Source organism: Rana temporaria, chromosome 4, assembly GCF_905171775.1.
Source record: "Rana temporaria chromosome 4, aRanTem1.1, whole genome shotgun sequence".
NCBI classification, from domain to species: domain Eukaryota; kingdom Metazoa; phylum Chordata; class Amphibia; order Anura; family Ranidae; genus Rana; species Rana temporaria.
The window spans coordinates 334318109-334340733 of NC_053492.1; the positions used below are offsets into that span (position 1 = coordinate 334318109).

The 22625-nt window shown below is 44.6% G+C and overlaps 1 protein-coding gene across 2 annotated transcripts in view; it reads left to right on the plus strand.

The window, feature by feature from the left end:
* The window catches only part of MTR (5-methyltetrahydrofolate-homocysteine methyltransferase), a 1155773-nt gene that overhangs the window by 215948 nt on the left and 917200 nt on the right, over window positions 1–22625 (plus strand). For both annotated transcript variants that reach the window (XM_040350739.1, XM_040350741.1), the window contains exon 5: window positions 10754–10846. In XM_040350739.1, the coding sequence (XP_040206673.1) occupies window positions 10754–10846 (93 nt within the window). The remainder of the gene's footprint in view (window positions 1–10753; window positions 10847–22625) is intronic.

Below are 22625 nucleotides of genomic sequence, written 5' to 3' on the forward strand. Positions count from 1 at the left end.
GACTCGCACTGCTGCTCCAGATGTCTGTTGTGAAGCCAATTGCCTTAATGTCCTTCTGCAAGATGATGGTAATGTGCTTTTTTTTTTTTTTTACATTTCAAGTTTATTGTGATAAACAAAGGCAGGACAAGTGAATCAAATAGCAGTACAGCTGCTCGCAGAGCAGTAATATGTTGTGAACATGGTATTATAAGCCATAAAACATATATCATGAGATAAAAAACATAAAAAACAATGCACATATGACCTAAGCAAATTGGCCAAAGATTCCCACTCAGAACCTTGTTCATCAGACATCCAGATTGCCTATGGGCAAGCAAGATTGTCGTTTGACACTTCAGAGTAGGAGGCCCCAGCCCATATCCCTCTCCAAGCAAAACCTTCATAAACGTAGCATCCCAGGAGAACATGTATATAGTATGGATATAGCGAATTATTTCCAACAAGCAGCTATTGCTATATGCAACAATTGTGGCCAGTAAAAGGTAAAAAAGAAGAAGAAAAAAGAAGAAGAAGAAGAAGAAAGGAAAGGTAGTAAGAAGACATGGTATCAGTCAACGTAACGTATCTGTGCCCACGCTGGAGCAGTTTCCTAGGCGCCCTCAGGCAGGCGTCTGCGACACGCCAATATCGTACGCAGAGGAGTACCTGAAAGCTACCCAGGGTTGCCATATTTTATGTAGTTTTTCCACTCGCTCAGACGCCTGAGCCAGGGTCTCCTCCATGGCATGTATATCTGAGACCCTCCTAAGCCATTCAGCTATGGAAGGAACCCTTTGCGATTTCCAATATAGTGGAAATAAGATTTTGCTGCATTTAATAAGTGTCTCGCCAGAGAGTTCTTATATCTCTTCAGAGAGAGATTCGTGACATGAAGTAAGCAGGTGGCGGCATTCAGGGTAAGGCTCGTGTCAGTGATTTGTCTAACCGAATAACTTTTTCCCAGTACTGTGCAATGTATGAACATTGCCACCAAATGTGGACCAGTGTACCCTTCTCACTTCCACATCTCCAACAAGAGTCTGCAATTTGTGGGTTCCATCCATGCATTTTAGCTGGGGTATTATACCAGTGGGTCATGATTTTGTATGCCGTTTCTTGCATAGTGGTACTTATCGAACATTTATGTATCATAATACAGGCATACCTCCATTGTTTAGGTGTGATCTCCATATCCAACTCCCTTGACCATCTCGCTCTGAGTGCATCGGCAACCCCGTGTTCAGCATTCTGTAGCCAAACATAGGCCTGAGAAGTAGGCTTCACACATCGCGTGCCCTCAAGGCAGATCAACTCCAAGGCTGTGGGGGTTCTACGGCATGCATCCCGTCTGGAAGCCCCCCCCATGCAACTATGTAATTGGAAGTATGCCCATAGAGGTAGCTGTGGTATGTTCAGGTCCCTCTTAAGTGTAGTCCATTCCTTCACTACCCCATCTTTAAAGCAATCCCCTGCTAGAATAGGCTGCTGGGAGGCAGGTGATCTGAAGTGTAGGTTGTTTAGACCAGGCTCGAAGTCTGGGTTATCCTTCAAGGGAGTTAGGGGCCCTGGTTGGGAGGTGATCGTGGTTGTTTTGGCTAGCTTGTGAAGGATCTCCAATGTGCATCCCGTAACGGGATGTGATTTAAGGCTGGGCGGGCAACTTTCCCATGTAATCCATGGAGAGTACTGGAGCGGGCACAGATCCGCTTCCAGTGACACCCAGTCTTTCAGTGATCTATGGCAATGCCAATCTATAACCCTAGTCAGGTGGGCGGCCCTATAGTACAATGTGAAGTCAGGTAATCCCATCCCCCCTCGGTCCTTAGGTTTCAGTAGCAAGGAATATTTGATTCTAGGCTTTTGCGAGTTCCAGAGAAACTTCAAAATGACCGATTTCAGCGAGTTGAAAAAGGCCCGAGGAATTTTAAGGGGAAGAGTGTGAAAGAGATAAAGCAGACGGGGGAGAATTACCATTTTGATGATGGCTGCGCGCCCAAACCAGGAGAATCGGCCTGATCTCCAGCTTTCTACTTCTTTGAGGAGCCGGGGGAAGTTTTGTCTATAGGTATCCGCCAGATTGGGCGTGAGCCACACTCCCAAGTATTTCAGAGATCTAGATTCCCACCTGAACGAGGATGATCCCTTCACCTGAGTCAATACATTGTCCGGCAGCGAAACATTCAGGGCCTCCGATTTGGAGTAATTAATTTTGAGGTTAGATATATACCCGTATTTAGCGAACTCATGCAGCAAGACTGGTAGCGACGTCAAGGGGTTAGTGAGAAAGAAAAGGTAATCCGCGTAGGCGGCGATCTTATATTCCTTATCCGAAATCATGAAGCCCCGAATGTCTGCGTTATTCCTGACCATTCTAATGAAAGGCTCCAGAGAGAGTATGAACAGGAGGGGGGATAACGGACACCCCTGTCTAGTACCATTCGTAATCGAGACTTTGTCAGACAGTGAGCCGTTAATCTTCAGTTTAGCCGTAGGGCATTGGTACAGCGCCGAGATCCTAGCTAACATATGAGGGCCCAGGCCCACCTTTGCGCACACGGCCAGCATGTAATCCCATGCAACGCGGTCGAAGGCCTTCTCTGCGTCCGTAGACAGGAGAAGGCCCTCAGTGTTCCCATTCCGCGCCGCCTGCGTAAGTAGTAATGCTTTAATTACGTTGTCCCGCGCTTCACGTCCTGGCATAAAGCCCACTTGGTCCGGACCAACCAGATCCGAAAGAATGGGACTCAGCCTGGTCGCCAATATCTTCGCATGAATCTTCGCGTCGAGATTTAGAAGCGATATGGGGCGGTAGCTGGAACATTCAGTAGGGTCCTTACCTTCCTTGTGCAGTACCGTAATGTGGGCTGAGAGGAAATCTGGTGTGACTGTTCTAGGTTCAGATAGAGAATCCAGAGCGGCCCTAAGGGGGTTCACCAGGATCTGTTGGAAGGTTTTGTAGTAGATGGAGGTGAAGCCATCGAGACCTGGGCTTTTCCCTGATTTTAGTTGTGTAATGGCGGAGGCTATTTTGTCAGACGTGATCGGGCTCTCTAAGAGAGCAATATTTGACTCCGAAATGGTGGGTAAGCCACTTTTAATTAGGTAATCTTGTATTATCTGGGGCCTATCACCTTCCATGCCCTCCATCCTATGCTGAGACGGCAAGTTGTACAACTTCGAATAGAAATCATGGAAGTGTCTCGCAATTGCTTCGGTAGAGACATCCAGTGTACCATCGTGCCGCCGAATACCGTGAATAAAGTTTTTATTCGTTTGTTCCTTCAGGGCCCTGGCTAAAAGCTTCCCCGATTTATTGCCTGATTCATAATAAATCCGCTTCCTGAAGAAAAGGAACCGCCTCGCCCTTTCATCAAAAAGCTGTTGCAAGGCTTTCCTCTTGTCCAGTAATTCAGCTGCCGTCTGAATGGACAAAGATTGTTTGTGGAGAGTCTCAAGAGACTTTATCCGATCCGTCAATTGACTAATGGTTTTTTCTCGATCCCTTTTGCGTCGAGCCCCCATCCGTATTAAATCACCGCGTATCGTGCATTTATGGGCCTCCCATACCATCAGGGGATCGGCATCCGCCGTCGCGTTACGTTTAAAGAATTCGTCTAGGGAGGCAGACAATTCTGTCAGGTCAGGGTCTGTTAAGAGGGAAGCATTCAGTCTCCATGTTGGAGGGTTGGACGAGGATGCAAAGTTTCCCAGGGAGAGCGATACAGGGGCATGATCCGAGAAGGATTGTATACCTATGTGAGCCCCCGTGACCCTTGTCAGATCCCTCTGGGAGATAAAAAGGTAATCGATTCGTGAGTGTCGATCGTGTGGGGGGGAGAAGGTAAAATCCCGTCCGTTTGGGTTTAGGAACCTCCACGCATCAATTAATTGCAAGGATTGGAGTAGGGTTTTAATGCGCCTAAGAGTCCTATAGGTAATGCAAGTCTTCCCATTTGACGTGTCAGATAGTGGGTTGAGGGGGACATTGAAGTCTCCCCCCAAGATCAAGCATCCAGAGGAGAAGCCCAACAAGTCTTGGACCATCCGCTGGCAGAAAGACACATGAGCCTTATTGGGAAAATAGGCATTAGCCAGGGTCACAGGTGAATTATTGTACAGACCTTTTAGGAATACGTATCTACCTCCTGGATCAATAAGCCTTTCCTGGAGAATGAAGGGTGCGTTTTTGTTTATCAGGATGGATACCCCCCTAGCCTTGGAGTCATCACTGGTAGCATGGTGTGCTTCCGTGTAGCAGGAGTCTGTCAATCGAGGGACATGATGCGTTTTAAAATGAGTTTCCTGGAGAAACACAAACTGAGGCTTACCTTTCCTGAGCTCCCTCAGCAGTGTGGAGCGCCTCTCAGGGATGTTCAGTCCCTTCACATTGTGGGACACAACGAACGGGTTGCGTCCAAGATCAGAATATGCCATGGTCAGGACCCAGAGACAGACAAGAGCACACCTGCAGTAAAGATTCACAGAACACAGGTAATGTCACAAAAGATCAGATACAGTTGCAAATCAGAACCGACTATACCATGAAAGAAAAGGAGGTTGTAGGGCCAACCAATGTGAGAGCAAGAAAGCGAAAAAGAAAAAAAAAGATAGAGACAAGGTATGAAGTAGAGCAGAACAAGGAGAACAGATTTCCCTTCCCGGGTAGGGAGCCCCTCCCCGGGTGGAGTTTGTCAGTGCGTCCACAGCCACTCAATGAGTGCGGAGGCACTGGGTAGGGGGGTAGAGGGAGGCAGCCGGCAAGACGCTAGACTGTCAACCTTACCGGTATATTCTTAGGTAAATATAGAAAACTTTAGAATCTATATATATTAACATCAAATAAACACACACAGCCTGCAAATGAAGGCTAACGTAGCACCAACAACTACTATACATAGCCGACGTGATTTCCCCGACCCCAAAAAAAAGGGGTGTCTAAAAAAATTAAATAAAAAAAAATTCCCATCAAGTGGGCAACTTAGGCGACACAATGCACCCCGATTTGGACCACCACAAGCATCACCTCCTCCAGCATCAAACATATTCTTGTACCTTTGTGCACAAACTTTTCATCTCCCCCCCCCCCCCTCCCCATCCCGCCCGAACCGCCCCCAGGCCTAGCATATAGCAGACATTCGAGCATTGGCGATTACACTCCCTCCCCTGCACATTTGAGTCATTGCAAACGACACCTGTCAGGAACAGCTGCAAATCTTGGATCCAGCGAACATTCTTCCGTGCAGTAGGGAGCAGCCTCCCAGATATCTATAAAGGAGATGATCCCCATCAACAAGCTGGGTAGGGAGAACAGAGTTAGACGGCGTTTCCGCAGGAAGGAGGGAGCAATGTCCAGCGGCATATATGCCCAGTTCAGGTAGGTGCTCCCCAGTAACGTTCAATGCATCATAGTGGAAGCAGGAAAGGCAACCATAGGGGGGATAGCGTGTACCTCACGATCCCAGCAGTCATTCATCGGATCAGAGGGGAGGGGGAAGGAAGAAAAAAAAGGAAAATAAAATCTGGAGAACAAAAAACATAAGGAAAAATATATTGAGAACCAAATAGGTGCTGAATTGCTGGGTATGAGGTGATGTGGTAGATCAAGATCTAGTGGAAGGCAGCTTCGATCAGTCGTCCCCACGCTCTCTTCGATCCTCCCTGGACGTGCGTGGAGTGCCCGCCTTAGAGCCATCTGGGCGTTGCGGTTTCAGTCTCTTGTGTGACCTTTTCTCCGGGGTAGAGAAAGGTGATCTGAAGGGCGAGCCCTCCTGCCGTAGGCCCTGGAACTCTGCATACCAATCGGGAAGTGGGACATAGTCCAGATCCAGTGCTGTACAAAAGTCTTGTAACCCGTCTGGGTCTCGCAGTGTGTATTGGTGGCCACCAGATGTCACTGATAGGGCAAAGGGAAACTTCCAGGTATATCTCAATTCGCTCTCTCTCAGCTTGTCCAGTAGGGGGCGCAGGGCTCTCCGGTTCTTTAATGTAATTTGAGACAGATCTTGGAACAACATAATGGTGGCCCCATTAAACACGATGTGATCATTCCCCCTTGCCTTTCTCATTATATCCTCTTTAAGTGGAAAACTCTGCAGGCAGCAGATAATGTCCCTGGGGGGAGCAGAGTCTGGGCCCTTTGGCCTGAGAGCCCTGTGTGCTCTGACAAAGTCAATCACAACATCCTCCTGTCTCTCAAGCAGGCTATTAAATACACGTTGCAGGACAGGCATTATCTGGGCCTGTTCCACAGACTCAGGGATACCTCTTACACGTATGTTCTTTCTCCTTCCCCTATTGTCCAAGTCCTCTAAATGCCTATTTATTTCAATGAAATGGTAGTTATGGGAAGAGGAGGCTTTTTCCAGACGATGGATGGCTCTATCCCTCTGTTTCCCGGCAGACTCAGCTCCCGCCATGCGTTCATTCAGGGCTATGAGATTGGACTTGATGTCCGTGATAGCAGCGGAGAACGCAGACTTGATGTCTGCAGCTATCACCGACATGTCTGCCAGCGTGAGGGGATGGTTAGAGCGGGTCACTTCCCTACCTGTGTCCTCCGGGAGGGATTGGGAGTCCTCGCTGTAATCCTCCTCATGGTGTGGTTCAGGCGCCATCTTGGCTTTCCCCATGGTGCTGCTGCGGGCCCCAGCCGTGGGTTTAAACAGGTCTGTGATGATTCTAGCTGGCGTAGCTGACGCTCCTCTCTTCGAGCGGGAGTGCGGGGTGCTGTAGAGCCGCTTGCCCGGCATCTGAGAGCTTTGGGTCGGGGAATTTGCTCGTTGCAGGCCGTGTGTGCTCCGGAGCTCTCTCACTGAGCGACCATGTCCGCCGCGCCGGTAATGTGCTTTTTAACCGCACCATGGATCTTTGGTAAGATGACGTCCGTTATGTAGTGGCGACTGGGAATGTCATACTTTGGATCTAACACGTTAAGAAATCGCTGAAAAGCCATGTTCTCAACAATTGAAAGAGGTTGATCATTCAGAATAATAAATTGGGTGAGGGCATCTGTTATCTTTACAGCTCTGGGGTTGTCTCGACAGCTTTTCTCTTCTGGCAAAAGTTGGTTGCAAAGTTGGCTGCTGAGTGCTACTGCTAGTGCTGGCGGTAAACTCTCCATGCTCAGTTTTATGTTTTATTTTCAAATGCTTTATCAGATTACTGGTATTGTAAGAGCTGATTTTTGTACCTCCTCTAGATAGTTTTGCAGAGCAAAGTTTACAGTCTGCCATTCGTCGGTTGTCCTCATTAATTTTAAAATACTTCCACACAGCTGACATTCTGCTGGTGTCTCTGTGCAGTGTGCACTGAAAGGTGTTGATAATTTGCACGACCTTGGGTGAAAAAAGCAAAATAAAAAAAATAAGCATCCATTGTTTAACTACTTTTTTATCGGGCAGTGGCACTCTCACCCCTTCCTGCCCAGGCCAATTTTCAGCATTCAGCGCTGTCACTTTGAGTGATATTTGCGCAATGCGCAGTCATGCTACACCGTACTTTCCTTTTTTTTTTTTTTTTATCATTTTTTTCCCCACACAAATGGAGCTTATTTTGGTGATATTCATTTTATTTAATCACTGCGGTGCCTTTTTTTTTAAACCAGAAACATGAATAAGAAGCCTTTCTTGGGTTCCAGGAAAAGGGGACAGCTGCGCCAAGTCGCCAACTAAATGAAAGATTAAATAGCATACAGTATATGATGAAGATTTGCGCAAATAAATAGTCCATAAAGAACCAGTCCTCCTTAAATGGCAGTGGCACCACAGTGACTCCATGTCCCTTACATTGGTGGTCGATGGGAAGTATGCCCTTTACATTGGCGGTCAGTGAGAAGAATGTCCATTACATAATTGGTGGTCAGTCAGTACTAGTAGGAAGAATGTTCCTTACATTGGTGATGATCAGTGAAAAGAATGCCTCTTACATTGGTGGTCGGTGGAAAGAATGCCCATTACATTGGTGGTCGGTGGGAAGAATGCCCATTACATTGGTGATCAGTGGGAAGAATGCCCCTTTACAGATGGCAAAAACATTCATTGGGGTTATAATTTTGAAAGTTGGAAATGAGTCAATGCAAAAAAAAAAAATGCTGCTTTTTTAACATTGCGTTTTTAAACTTCAATTAGGTACTATAGGACTAGGTGTAATACAGAATAACTGTCAGCGGGTGGCACTGTCCTCCCTCAAGAGTTAACTTAATTCTTATCTTCTTACTTAGTCATGAGAGAAAGGCAGCCCCCCCTCCCCTGGGCCATGCTTGCTGAGCTGATCAAAACTTAACTTTGCTTTAAAAAAAACGGATCTAAAGTATAAAATTATTTTACAATGCATAAATTGATCAATTTCTTTTAGTTATATTTAGAACTACATTCCTAAAGTAGTACAATTGATAAAGCTTTGTTTTTTTATGTGACTCCATACTGAGTGACACAGAAAGAACATGCAATGCAGTGACAATTACACATAGCTTGCAAGTTAACTGTGACTGTGCACTACTGTAGACTAGACACTCAGTATTCATTCAACTTGAATCACTTTGTCTCACTCTAGTCTCTACCATCTTACTTGCTCGGCGAGGGCTGCCTGCTGCTACGATGTCCGTCCTGCTCGTACTGCTCTCCTCCCACTCTCCTCCCTCTCTGCCCACTCTCCAGTGCCCTCTCATCAATTAGCAGAACGAGGTGAGGAAAACGCATACCAATTGGATGATCTTTGGCGCTCTCTCCAGAACACCCCTTCTCAGCTGCCGCTATACGCCTCCTCTATGCACCCGCCCACCAGCGCGCTCGAGGGGAGGAAACGAACAATACCAGCAATGATCGTTGCCAGCTCTCTCCAGTCTCCACCCCTTCTCAGCTGCCGCTATACGCCTCCTATATGCACCCGCTCACCAGCCCGCTCAAGGGGAGGAAACAAACACATGACATTACACATACCAACAAATTATGATCGCTGCCGCTCGTTTCACCCCTTCTCAGCTTCCGTTCACCGCCCCCTCTATGCACCGCTCACCAGCCCACTCGATGTCAAAAAAAAAAAAAAAAAAAGTATTCTATCAGGTATCGGGAGTATTTGCGCGAGTACAAGTACTAGCGCAAATACTCGGTATTGGTACCGATACTAGTATCGGTATCGGGACAACCCTATACAAAAGAATCGCGATTCAAATTTTTCCCAGAATCGCGCAGCTCTATTAGTTTGCTTAATGGTAGGCCATTAAGGAGAGCGTTGCAGTAGTCAAGGCATTAAATAATCAAGGAGTAAATAAGTTGTTTTGTGGTGTCATTTGTCAGGAAGGGTCAAATTCTGGAGATGTTGCGGTAGTTAAGGCGGCAGGATTTTTGTCTACAACGCATGCGTGCCGTAGACGACGGTGCAGGCGCACTGAGCGCGGCGGCTCCTGAATGAGAGCCTGCCAGAAATGTACGCATGTGCGGGGATCGTGCCGTTCTGCGCGCATGCGCTGGAGTGACGTCATCGCCACTCTGGCCAGTCACAGTGCAAGAGCGGCAATACCCGGAAGTCACTCCGGGTATCATGGCGGCGACAGCGGGCGTGTCCGAGGACGGCTGCGGGGGCTTTGATCTCAGGTAAGTAATTGATAATGAGCTAGTATGCTAGTCATACTAGCTCATTATGCCTTTGCCTTGCAGATTTTTGTTTATTTGGGGGTATACAACCGCTTTAAGTTATTCAAACAGGTGGGGTCTAATGAGGGTTTTTAAGTATGGGGATAACCAGTGCATGTTTGAGCGGGGAAGGAAAGGTGCTGGAGGAGAGGGAGAGGTTTTAAGTTGTGGGTTAGGGAGTTGAGGATAGAGCGGGAAGGTGGTCGCAGTAATTGAGAGGGGACAGGTAGTGAGGTGGGCCATGGAGAGGAGTTTATCAACTTCACCTGTGGTAACTGGACAAAGGGAGAAGAATATTGAGTGTGATGTTGGACCCGATGTGTTGGGGAGGAATTTGAATGCTGGATATTTTTGCCAATTGTGTTGATTTTTGCTATTAAAATGGTTGGCAATCTGTTGAGCGGAAAGCACGTTGGTGGGTGGGGGCTGGGGCACTCAAGAGCACGGCTGTGACTTTTGGCATCTGAGCTTGTAAAATTTAGCTTATTTGCTGCTCAAATACGGTGTGACATAAGTATTGCATCGAATGCCATTTCATTCTTTAGGGTGTCTGAAAAAAAGTTTCGCCGTTCCACGTAATGTTCTAGCAAAAAAAAAGTTAAATTGTAAACACCAAGGAGTTTATTTACTAAAGGCAAATCCACTTTGCTCTACAAGTGCACTTGGAAGTGCAATCGCTGTAGATCCGTGGGGGACATGCATGGAAAATTAAACAGCAGCTTTTTTGCTTGTACATGATTGGATGATAAAATCAGCAGAGCTTCCCATCCTTTCAGATATTCCCCTCAGATTTACAGAGACTGCACTTCCAAATGCACTTGCAGTGCACTTTTAGTGCAGAGTCACTTTGCCTTTAGTAAATCAACCCCCAAGTCTACATTAAGTAGTTAATGTTTGTTACTCTTTTGTTAAAATCAAATGTCAGATTTATTTTCCCAAAGTAATGCAGGTTGTTTGAGATGTTTTTTTTTTTTTTTTTTTTGCAAAGCCCAATTACCCTTGCCAGACCGAGATAAGGTTTTTCCATAGAATGTGGCATGGTCATGTGGATAACAATAGGATTGTTTTTAGAGAGTAGTACAATTTAGCACCCTTACAGTCCAGCAGAGAATTGTTTGATTTATTTATTTATTTTACTGCAGGAATTAAAAGATATGTAGCAGGAGCTATGGGGCCCACAAACAAGACCTTGTCTGTTTCTCCATCAGTTGAAAAACCAGACTTCCGAAATATTAGTAAGTACAATGTTTATTAAATTTTTCAAGTTTCTAGGTCCATGGCAAAAAATTCAAACCAGGTTTGAAAGTCCAGATTCTCGAAAGCTCAACTTAGGCTTTTTTACAGGTGGGAGATTAAATGATCACTCAACAGCAGCTTTTGGTTAGTGAAAAATCTGAAAAAAATATATGCATTTTCTAAAAGCAGAGACCCTGAAGAATATAATGGTGGTAGTTACAATTTCTTTTTTTTTTTCTGCCAGACCAGAACATTTATTTCACTTGAGGTTTACAGTTTATCGATTACCGTATTTTTGAGTGCCTGCTAATTCCGCAGTATTTTAGGCCTATTTTTTTTTTCTTTTAAAAAGAACGGTTTATTGAGGTTTGCAATCGTTACATCAGGAAATCACAACACATTTAGCCAATGGTAACAGCATGACATAACAGATATATAATATGGTTAACATGTAGTATCCCCAGACTAGCAAGCATCGAATCCTACTACCACCTGAAACAATGTGTGGACTAAAGGGGACAGTGGAAAACACAGGAGCAGTAGGGTGTAGGTGATCCCCCGGACGGGAGACCCATGCTCTTGGATAACCCGTCCGGCACAAGGGGTTAAAACAACCATATATGAGGTTTCGGGGTGACGGGACTAAAACGTGTAGGAACTCGACAGGGAAGACCAGTATGATCAAACCCTTCCACCGCCCACCCCCAATGGGAACAAAACTGTGGGCGGTGGGGGTACAGAGAGTAGTTATCCAGTAAGGGGAGGTAGACCTGGTCCGAGTGCGGAACTTGTCCCATCCTCCTGGGCCCAAGGCCGCAATCTCTCTAACCAGCTGTGAAAGGGGATATGCCTCCCGTAAAGGGGGTTCCACTTCAAGGTGCAGCAATACGGCGATACCCTCTCTTAGAGGGATAGTGAAGTCGGTAACTAAGGTAATGGAGAAAGGGTTCGAAGGAGGGGGGGGGGTAAAAGGGTCCCGGGACAGTTGCAGCAGTGAGCGTTCCAAGTCCGCTTCACTCTTTCAGTGTGGGGAGTCGTCGGAGAGCCAGACATGAGCGATTCTCTGAAGTGCGTCCAGCAACCCCAGGTGAGTCTAAATTTTTCAGTAGCATCCCTAGCTTGATGGATAAGCCTTTCCATCTCAATCCTGTTGACTCTATTCTGCCAGTCATCTATGGTAGGTGGTCTTTCCAGCGCATAGGAATACACTGGGTAGCAGCGTTAATTGGATGGAGGACCAAAGATTTACGATAGGTCGATTGGGGTAGAGAGGTGTGGTGAAGAAGGAACTGCGCCGGGGTGAAATCTGGTGTGTAAGTGGTTATGCGGGCGATGAGAGCATGGACGTTCACCCAGAAGGATCGAATTTTCGGGCAAGACCACCAAATATGCAGAAGGGTACCCTTGGCTTCCTCGCATCTCCAACAAGTGGAGGAGACCGTGAGGAACAATTTATGCAGTTTACTGGGGGTTCTGTACCACCTCGAGTAGATCTTATACCTATTCTCTTGGGCCGACACATTTATGGAGCCCTTGAGTGTGAGTCCAGATCAAGTTCCAGTCATCGTCAGACAAGGAGATCTGAAGGTCATTTACAATTTCTTATATTGTGCAGTTATTTATCAAACATATTTTTAGGACAGCTATAATAAAATTAATGTTAATGCAAACAAGCAAAATATTATACCCATTTTTGTAAAAAATAAGATGAGTTTAACTTCTATAATCAAAAAGATACTAGAGCAGGGCTCAAAATTTCAAGTCCTGAGCCACTAGCCAGGGCTTAAGAATTACCCGCCACTAGTTGCACCACCCAACCCCTCCCCTGCCCCACCGTTAAGTCCGCCCCTAAACACGCCCTTGTAAATTATCTCTTGAAATTACACGGTTAAATGTTTTAAGCAGAAAGTTCCAAAAACAAACATTAACATAACATATCTGTCCATCAAATGCAGCCTCACTGTGGCCCATCAAATGCAGCCTCACTGTGGCCCATCAAATGCAGCCTCACTGTGGCCCATCAAATGCAGCCTCACTGTGGCCCATCAAATGCAGCCTCACTGTGGCCCATCAAATGCAGCCTCACTGTGGCCCATCAAATGCAGCCTCACTGTGGCCCATCAAATGCAGCCTCACTGTGGCCCATCAAATGCAGCCTCACTGTGGCCCATCAAATGCAGCCTCACTGTGGCCCATCAAATGCAGCCTCACTGTGGCCCATCAAATGCAGCCTCACTGTGGCCCATCAAATGCAGCCTCACTGTGGCCCATCAAATGCAGCCTCATCATTGCCTTGATGCTAGTTCACACACACACACAGCGGGCATCTCCCGATGTGTGGTATAAACAAAGGAGAGAAGGATATGGGAATCCCACCTATTTATCAAATATGTAGTACTCACCGATATTGTCGGGGGGTGCAATCAAAAATATAATGTACCAAGAGAGAAAAAAACAAAAAAATAAAAATGACTGCTGCACACCCTTAAGAGTTATTACTACGTTTTATTAAATATCAGAAAATAGAGCATAAAAGGCATTAAAAACACACAGGTAACCAATAATGGTATAGTACCCTAGAAGTGACCTGAGAATACTCACAAAAACGAGACGACAAAAATCAGTGACAAATTGAAAACTGGAGCTTGATCATCCAATAAGGAGATCTAAGTCCATAACTCACCCATTCACCCTCCACACAACACAAAGAGACCCCCCCACCCCAAGCACATATGAAACCCCCACTGCTATCAATAATCCTAAAGATTTCCACACCATGCGGTGGTTCCCTGTAACTACAGGTGAAAGTACCACCGTCTAAGTGGGAAAAGTTGCAAAAAAGAAAAGCTCAAAAATGGGGACATGAGAAGGATCCACTATATAGTGGTATAGTAATACTGCTCAATTGGAGATAAATGGCAAGTGATAAATCAGATGAGAGAGATATAGTCCCAGGGGCCGCAGACAATTCTACTAGGCTGGAGAAAAAAAAGTGGTATGTGTATGTATATATGTGTGTGTGTGTGTGTGTGTATGTATGTGTGTATATATATATATATATATATATATATATATATATATATATATATATATATATATATATATATATATATATATATATGTATGTATGTATGTATGTATGTGTATATGTATGTATGTATATATGTATGTATGTATGTATGTGTGTGTGTGTGTATGTATGTCTCTGCTCTTCAGATGGGTCGCCGCGTCTGGCGTAAACAGTTATTCAATTTCCATCAGATAGTAACTGATAAGGAGGCATTCAACAAAAATATATATTTGAGACACTGTAGTAGTGATCATTAAGTATCAGAGTTCACCTATGCTGCACTTGAGGACTTTGCAACAATGTAGCCACAATTAATTGACGGGTTCCCATTACTTATGGGTAGTGTCCATTCTAATATATCAAGTAGATATGTCCATCAGATATTGAAATCTTGTTGAACTGCTAGTGGCAATTAGGCTTACATGAATATTGGATGTGTTGATATATACACTGTTGGTGAGCAGATAATTGATCAGCATTCCACAGAAAATAAACGGTTGAAGTTGTACTCACTGTTGGGCTGTTATGTGTAGCTCAGAGTCGTAGCTACCACATCAAATCTGTACTCACGTGCTGCCAGAGAGATTTGCAGCCGAGCCATCCATCCATGTGTAGCACAAAGAGCCTGAAGCACTCCTCAGTGCAGTAATGATAGGTGAATAGTATAGTAATGTCCAGTATAGAACTGCGATTATACAGTGTCTTCAATGATGTTAGGCAAATACCAATCTCCAAAGTTGAGAATAAAGAACGTATTAGGTCTCCATGGGGTCAGTCTCTCCAATTTGAGCGTGCAAGTTATGTTCAGATTGCACTGTTCATGTCTCCATGTGATACTTTTCCTTAAGTTGCTTAATGGCTCAAGGTAACCATGTTACCGAGCTCCAAAAGAAAGAAAAGCACTGAGGTTCAAAATGTGCATCGGGGGGTCCCTGTACCCCAAGAGTTTACACGTTTCGTTCCTTTAGAACTAGGAACTTCGTCAGAACTGGGGGGCTATTGATCTTTACCTCCTATAAAAAGGGAATTCAGAGCTATCCATAATTAACCTAGATGTCAATCAGGTGTAATCAACCCATTATCTCATTTAACCATTAGGTTTACCTGGTGCTCTACATATCAATTTTAAATATACAATTAACCACTTAACCACTGGGCACGAAAACCCCCTTAATCACCAGACCAATTTTCAGCTTTCAGTGCTCTCACAATTTGAATGACAATTACTCAGTCATACAACATTGTACCCATCTGAAATTTTTGTCCTTTTTTTCACACAAATAGAGCTTTCTTTTGGTGGTATTTGATCACCCCTGCGGTTTTTATTTTTTGCGCTATAAAAGAAAAAAGACTGAAAATTCTGTAAAAAAAAAAAAAAATCTATTTTGTCATATTAGCAGGTTATTTCTCACACACAGCATATGCATACTACAAATTACACCCCAAAACACATTCTGCTATTCCTCCCGAGTATAGCGATACCACATGTGTGCGACTTTTACACAGCGTGGCCACATAGAGAGGCCCAACATGCAGGGAGCGCCATCAGGCGTTCTGGAGCACCCAGGCCAATTTTGACATTTCTCTCCTACATGTAAAAATCATCATTTATTTGCTAAAAAATTACATAGAAACCCAAAACATTATATATGCTTTTTTTTCAAAGACCCTAGAGAATACAATGGCGGTTGTTGCAACTTTTTATCTTGCACGGTATTTTCGCAGCAATTTTTTTGAACGCGTGTTTTAAAAAAAAAACCAGTTTTGTGCTTAAAAAAAAACAAAACAGTAAAGTTAGCTCAATGTTTTTGCATAATATGAAAGATGAAGTTACGCCGAGTAAATAGATACCCAACATGTCACCCTTCAAAATTGCACACGCTCGTGAAATTGCGCCAAACGTTCCTACTTAAAAATCCCCATAGGCAACGTATTGCAAGGTATTGGAGTATTGAGGGTATTGCAGAGTATGGCGGGGGGGGTATTGCAGAGTATGGCGGGGGGGGGTATTGCAGAGTATGGCGGGGGGGGGTATTGCAGAGTATGGCGGGGGGGGTATTGCAGAGTATGGCGGGGGGGGTATTGCAGAGTATGGCGGGGGGGGTATTGCAGAGTATGGCGGGGGGGGTATTGCAGAGTATGGCGGGGGGGGGGTATTGCAGAGTATGGCGGGGGGGGGTATTGCAGAGTATGGCGGGGGGGGGTATTGCAGGGTATGGGGGGGGGGGGGTATTGCAGAGGATGGGGGGGGGGGGTATTGCAGAGTATGGCGCGGGGGGGTATTGCAGAGTATGGCGCGGGGGGGGTATTGCAGAGTATGGCGGGGGGGGGTATTGCAGAGTATGGCGGGGGGGGGTATTGCAGAGTATGGCGGGGGGGTATTGCAGAGGGTGGGGTATTGCAGAGGGTGGGGTATTGCAGAGGGTGGGGTATTGCAGAGTATGGGGTGGGGTATTGCAGAGTATTGCACTCATACTTTAGCGCTTATTATTTTTATATTGCAGAGTATTGCGCAGGGATGGCTGGATCTGTGACTGCAATTGTCACAGATCCAGCCCACAGTGCGGCAGCTGCTGCTGCCGCCCGCTCCCCCCCCCCCTCCCTCTCCTCTCACACTGTACCGAACGGTACAGAGAGGAGAGGGAGGAACCGGCGTCATTACATGACGCCGGTTTGTTTACAAGTGATCGCGCCGTCATTGGACGGCGCGATCACGTGGTAAGGAGCCGCTTCCATTGGCTCCTTACCGCGATCCGTGTAGCTGCGGGTCCCGTGGACCCGCCGAGCGCCGGTGATCGCGTGTGCGCGCCCGCTCGGGCGCGCAATTCTGACTCTCTGGGAGGACGTATATTGACGCCCTCCTAGAGTTAGGGAACCGCCTTGTAGCCGTATTTCGGCTATAGGGCGGTTACCAAGTGGTTAAAAAGAAACCCATAGCCAAAAAACCTATGTTGGTGTGCGCTGTCACATACAATCTATTCCCAATAGGAAAAACGCATTCATACACACTGCATCCATGCATCCATATAGTACATGTCCAAATAATATTTTTTAAATTTGAAACATATCGTATCCAAAAAGATCCATCCACATACCATCCGATTCCTATTTCACAATAATATCCAAATCGCAGAGGAAATTCTTTTCCATATTCTCTGGCAAGTGCATTTAACCACCAGGCAATACACTGCTTGGAATCTCTATGGAACCAGAAAAGGGATATGGATAGAGCACGGATAGAGAGGTGAGGGGTATATACATACCCAGTCAGTTTCTATAGCTATACATATCATATCCCATGGTATATCAATATTCCCTACAAAAGCATAGGGCGTATCACTATCAATTCTACACAATGCATATGCATGAGATATACCCTTCACATATAGTATTTATTGAAAAAGTGGATCGTGGTCGCACAAACATGAGACATTCAACATACTCACTACATGTGTGCGCATAATACATACACTCAAGCGTCCATATAATACCGATCGAATAATCACATTTTACATCCGGCTTTTCTATGTTCCATGCTTGTCCATATCGCATGGTCTGTCCCCAAGTCTTCCGATTTTTATTTCACAGTCAGATTTATATAGTACAAAGAGCATTTGATCGCAATGGTCACAGACAGCACCTCACCTTCAGGGTCGGTGTTCAAAGTGTAGTAAAAGACGTGTCTCTATCAGTTATGCATGAATTACAAGAAACATTGCAAAGATGAGTCGCTGTTTAACCCCTTAGGCATCATACAATCCAAAAGAAATATCCATTTAGCTTCCTTTTTGTTGTAGGATTTTGTCCCAATCTCCCCTTCTATTTGATAGTTCCAGTTTGTAGATCACCATGCATTGCATTCCAGTGGCCACTGATTCATGGTGGTCCATAAAATGCATTGCTACCGGTGATGTATCATCTTTGCCTATTATGCTTGATATGTGTTGGCCTATTCTCTTCCTAAATTCCCTGATAGTTTTTCCTACATAGATCTTGCCACACGGGCAAATTATTTAGTAGACCACAAAAGTTGTAGAGCAATTGACAAAGGGTTTAACTTTATATATATTTTTGCCTGAAGAATTTTTAAAAGAGTTAGTTTTCATGACGTATTTACATATTGAGCAATGTCCACATGGGTGCATCCCTCCAATGTGTTTAGCAAAAGATAGTGTTGTTTGGCCCTTTATGCTTCCTCGAGTGTATTCACTGTGAACTAGTGTATCACCTATAGTAGGTGCACGTTTTGCTATCATATTGGGACGAGGACCCAATATTTGTTTCAGTTTGTTGTCCAACATTAGCAAATGCCAATGTTTACCCAAAATTTGTCTTGGGTAGTCCCAGTGAGTACCATATGTAGTCACTAGGCCTACCCTCTCTCTGTCCATTTTTCCTTTTGTTTCATCATCCGGTTCTAGACCCAGGATTTTTTCACGTGTTTGTTTCACTGCCCTTAATTTTGCTTGTCTAATTGTAGAATTAGGGTAGCCTCTTTTCCTGAATCTCTGACCTAGCTCCTTGCTTTCTTTATGGAAGTCTTTAATTTGTGTACAGTTTCTCCGAATTCTGAGGAATTGACCAATGGGAATTCCTCTGAGTGCCCATGGATGGTGGCGTGGAGGAGGGTATTTCCAGCTGTTGGTTTTCTGAAGGTATTGGTCACAATTGTTCTTCCTTCTTTGCGGATCATTAGATCCAAAAATTCAATCTGTTCCCTGTCGACTTTAAAAGTGATAAAGATATTTCTGGTATTGTTTAGTTCACTCATAAATTTCTCAAATTCAGCTGTAGTACCTCTCCACACCACCAGGACATCATCAATAAATCTAACCCAGAGGGCTACGTGTTTCTCAAAGGCAGGGTGGTGGTAGACTTCTTGTCGTTCCCACCATCCCAAATGTAAGCAAGCATAGGAAGGTGCACATGAGGCTCCCATTGCTACGCCTCGTTTTTGACGATAGTATTTACTATCAAAAACAAAGTAGTTATTTAACACAAAATCCAAGAGTTCTATTAAAAATTCATTGTGTGGGCCCGCCAAAGGGTGTCTAATATCCAAAAACTGTGACACTGCATAAATTCCGATTGTATAAGGGATGGATGAGTAAAGAGATTCCACATCAATGCCTGCTAATAGACAGTCCTCTGGTATTTCTAGGTCCTTTAATTTCCGCAGAATGTCTGCCGAATCCTGTACATATGATGGTAATTCTTGATTAAGATGTTTAATTCTCTTGTCAATATATTTACCAATTCTTTCTAGAGGTCCACCCATCCCTGATACAATCGGCCTACCAGGAGGTTTATTCAGATTTTTATGTACTTTGGGTGTGATATAAAAAGTGGGTGTGTTAAAGTTGATAACTTTAAGGAAAGGATATGATACCACGAGGTCTAAGGGAACGTATCATGCCTGCGGACCATTTACATAATGAGAGATTTCTAAAAAAATGGACAGAGGAATCAGTAAAACATGGTTTACATATGATCGGTCTGATTGTAGAAGAGGAAAAAATACAACTAAATGATATAGAAATACAACTAAAGGAGTGTAGAATTACTTAATGAATATCAGGATCTTGAAGATTTTAAAAAATTCAATGAGAGGCTAAAGAAGGAAGTCGAGGACTTCCAAAAAGAACAAAAGATTGGTAAACAAAAGAAGTTTCAACGTGACACTGCTGACTTTGAAACAGGGAATATTCTAGATTTAGAAAGAAAAAGAGGAAGAAGCAGATCACGCAATAGATTTCAAAAACAAGACCCCAGGAACAATAGTAAAGAGGGGGGAAAAAACGTGACCTTTTTAAAGAAAACAGACAAAACCACTCAAGGGAATAATGGTAGAAAAAAGAAACGAAGGAGAAGGAGAAATAGAAAGAACAGATATACACACGGCTCAAGAACAGAATACATCCAAGATGGGGAACTCTACTTTACAGGGGAACAGGGTAACCACGCGGCTACAGAAAACACAGATATGAATATAATTAACCTTACGGAACATACATTAAATCAGGATCAAATATCTGTGTTAGGAAGAGGCTTAGGCTTTTCACCATGTAACAAGGGTAACCCATTTGAGATATATAAAGATATATGTCTGTTTCTACGACGAGTCAATTTCAAACTCATGTTCTTTGGAAAAACCAAGGAACCACCTAGAGGAATGGAAATACTTGAAATTGAGGAGTCCCAAGTGGTTGACTTTTTGGAGGGGAATACATGGATAAATTCAGACATGTTAGACCCACCACCACCTTCAGGTCTAGCAAATAAATCTCAGAGATTCCCTAATTTCTCAAATAATAAATATCTTCAAATGTTCCTTGAGGCTACTACGGAAAAGATATTAGATCGATAAATTGGGAGAAAATAGAACCAATAGTAGACAATTTATCGCAGAGTGAGAGAAAGGCACTACAGGAATTAAAGGAATTATCCAATTGTATTATCAAACCCAGTGACAAGGGTGGAAATGTGGTTCTATGGCCAGAAAATGAATATCTTGAGGAAATCTATAAACAATTAAATGACAACCACTGTTATGAAAAATGGCCAGACAACCCATTCCCAAACCTTGTCATGGAAATCAATTACCGTATTACAAAAGCTTTTGAGGTTGGATTGTTGACCCAAAAGGAATTTTCTTTCCTTAAAGTTATCAACTTTAACACACCCACTTTTTATATCGCACCCAAAGTACATAAAAATCTGAATAAACCTCCTGGTAGGCCGATTGTATCAGGGATGGGTGGACCTCTAGAAAGAATTGGTAAATATATTGACAAGAGAATTAAACATCTTAATCAAGAATTACCATCATATGTACAGGATTCGGCAGACATTCTGCGGAAATTAAAGGACCTGGAAATACCAGAGGACTGTCTATTAGCAGGCATTGATGTGGAATCTCTTTACTCATCCATCCCTCATACAATCGGAATTGTAGGCAATGTCGGCTGTCCTGGAGTCTTTTCTTGCCAGGTTTGAAGCGGCTAGTGCCCGGATGGGGGGTAAAAAGCGCCCCCTCCCTGAGCCTGCTACTGGGGATGTCTCTGACGCAGAATCAGACCATGCTATTGCTGCTTCTGGTTCTGTAGTGTCGGTGGACGCGGGCTTAACCCACGAGGACAGTGAGGATGACTCTGCTTCAGGGTCAGTTGCTGACAAGGAATTTGTTGGAGCTCTTATTTCTGCGGTGCGTGATACTCTGTAACTTGGGGAGGTGGCGGAGGCACCTGACGTGCCGGTCCCTTTTGGGTTCCGCAAACCGCCACGCACCGCTAAAGTGTTTCCTTGTGTTCCTTATTTGGACAGTATGTTGTACAAGGAATGGGATACATGGGACCTGGCTGAACAATTGGTTCGGGGTCTAAAATTTGTCTGCGAGGTGGCCATGGATACGATCCCCTTGCTTTCCAGGGCTTCTGTCTATGCGGTGGTTTTGCGCCGCCTTGTGTGGCTGAAATGCTGGTCCGCTGACCAGTCCTCTAAGAAGGCTTTGGTGGATTTGCCCTTTAAGGGTGAACGGCTTTTTGGGGCGTCCTGGATGACATCATTAAGGATGCCACGGGTGGTAAGAGCACGCTGCTCCCACAGTCTGGGAAGGGTAAGGAGCCTCGCCGCAAGCAAGGGCCTTCCTTTACTACAAGAACCTGGGAGGGAACCCTTCAGGGGAAAGGTCACCCCCAGAAAGAGGCTACTGTTGGTAAATCAAGGTCTATACTCGGGGGTGCAAATAATCTCAATAATTTATTGAATATATGGTACTACAAAACAAGATAAAAGATGTCAAATACATGTGATGACATAAAAAACGTGGCAGAGCTGATGAGTGAAAAGGTATGCTATCGCCTCGGCAATATAGTGATGTCAGACTCACAAACAAAGAACATATAACAAACATATAACAATGAAACTCAGACAGTCCGGACACATGGGTGCCACTTCTGTGATGGTTCACCAGGGTAAACCCCTATTATAAATATTATATTGAATAATGCTGTGGGTATATGCCTAATGAATAGGTGAACAAATCAGAGGTGACACTGCGGGGAGGGGGAACAGGCTGAAATTGAAAATGCCCTGAATAGGTCTGAAATGAAGATGCTAAATGGGCTGCTGTTGTATGAAACAACGGGGCACAAATAGAGCCCACTATCTGGCAAAATATTCCTTGCTTGCAGTGTCCAGAGCAGTCAGTAAAGATATTCAGGGTTTAAACAGGACTTGGGGACGGCAGTTCTACTGATAGTAATTGAACCCGACGGGTTGTATATATATATATATATATACAGTCCCACTCCTGTATCATGGACTCAGAGAGATTAAGGCAGTTCCCGGTATAAGTCACAGTTCATGCGAAGAGAGTTCAGTGACGAGAGATACTAGTTGATCAACCTTGGCACAATTTGTAATTTGGAAAGATCTTACCAGCTGTGTGAGCCGCGATATGGGAAGTAACAAGTGCTCTTCCAATTGCTTGCAGGGATTGCATTTAGATGTCTGACATTCCCGGTAGATGTGGGGACATGTCGCTGTGAAATGAAACCCACAGAAGTGCGGCATAGGAGGCAGATAATTCACTTTGCTGTGTTGTAGGCTATTGCCTGTATCGGTGCACGCTGAGCCGGCCAAGATCAAGGAGAGTCCTTCAGCCGTGGAGATTTCCTCCGTCACCCGCCCCCAGCTGGGAGGGGGAG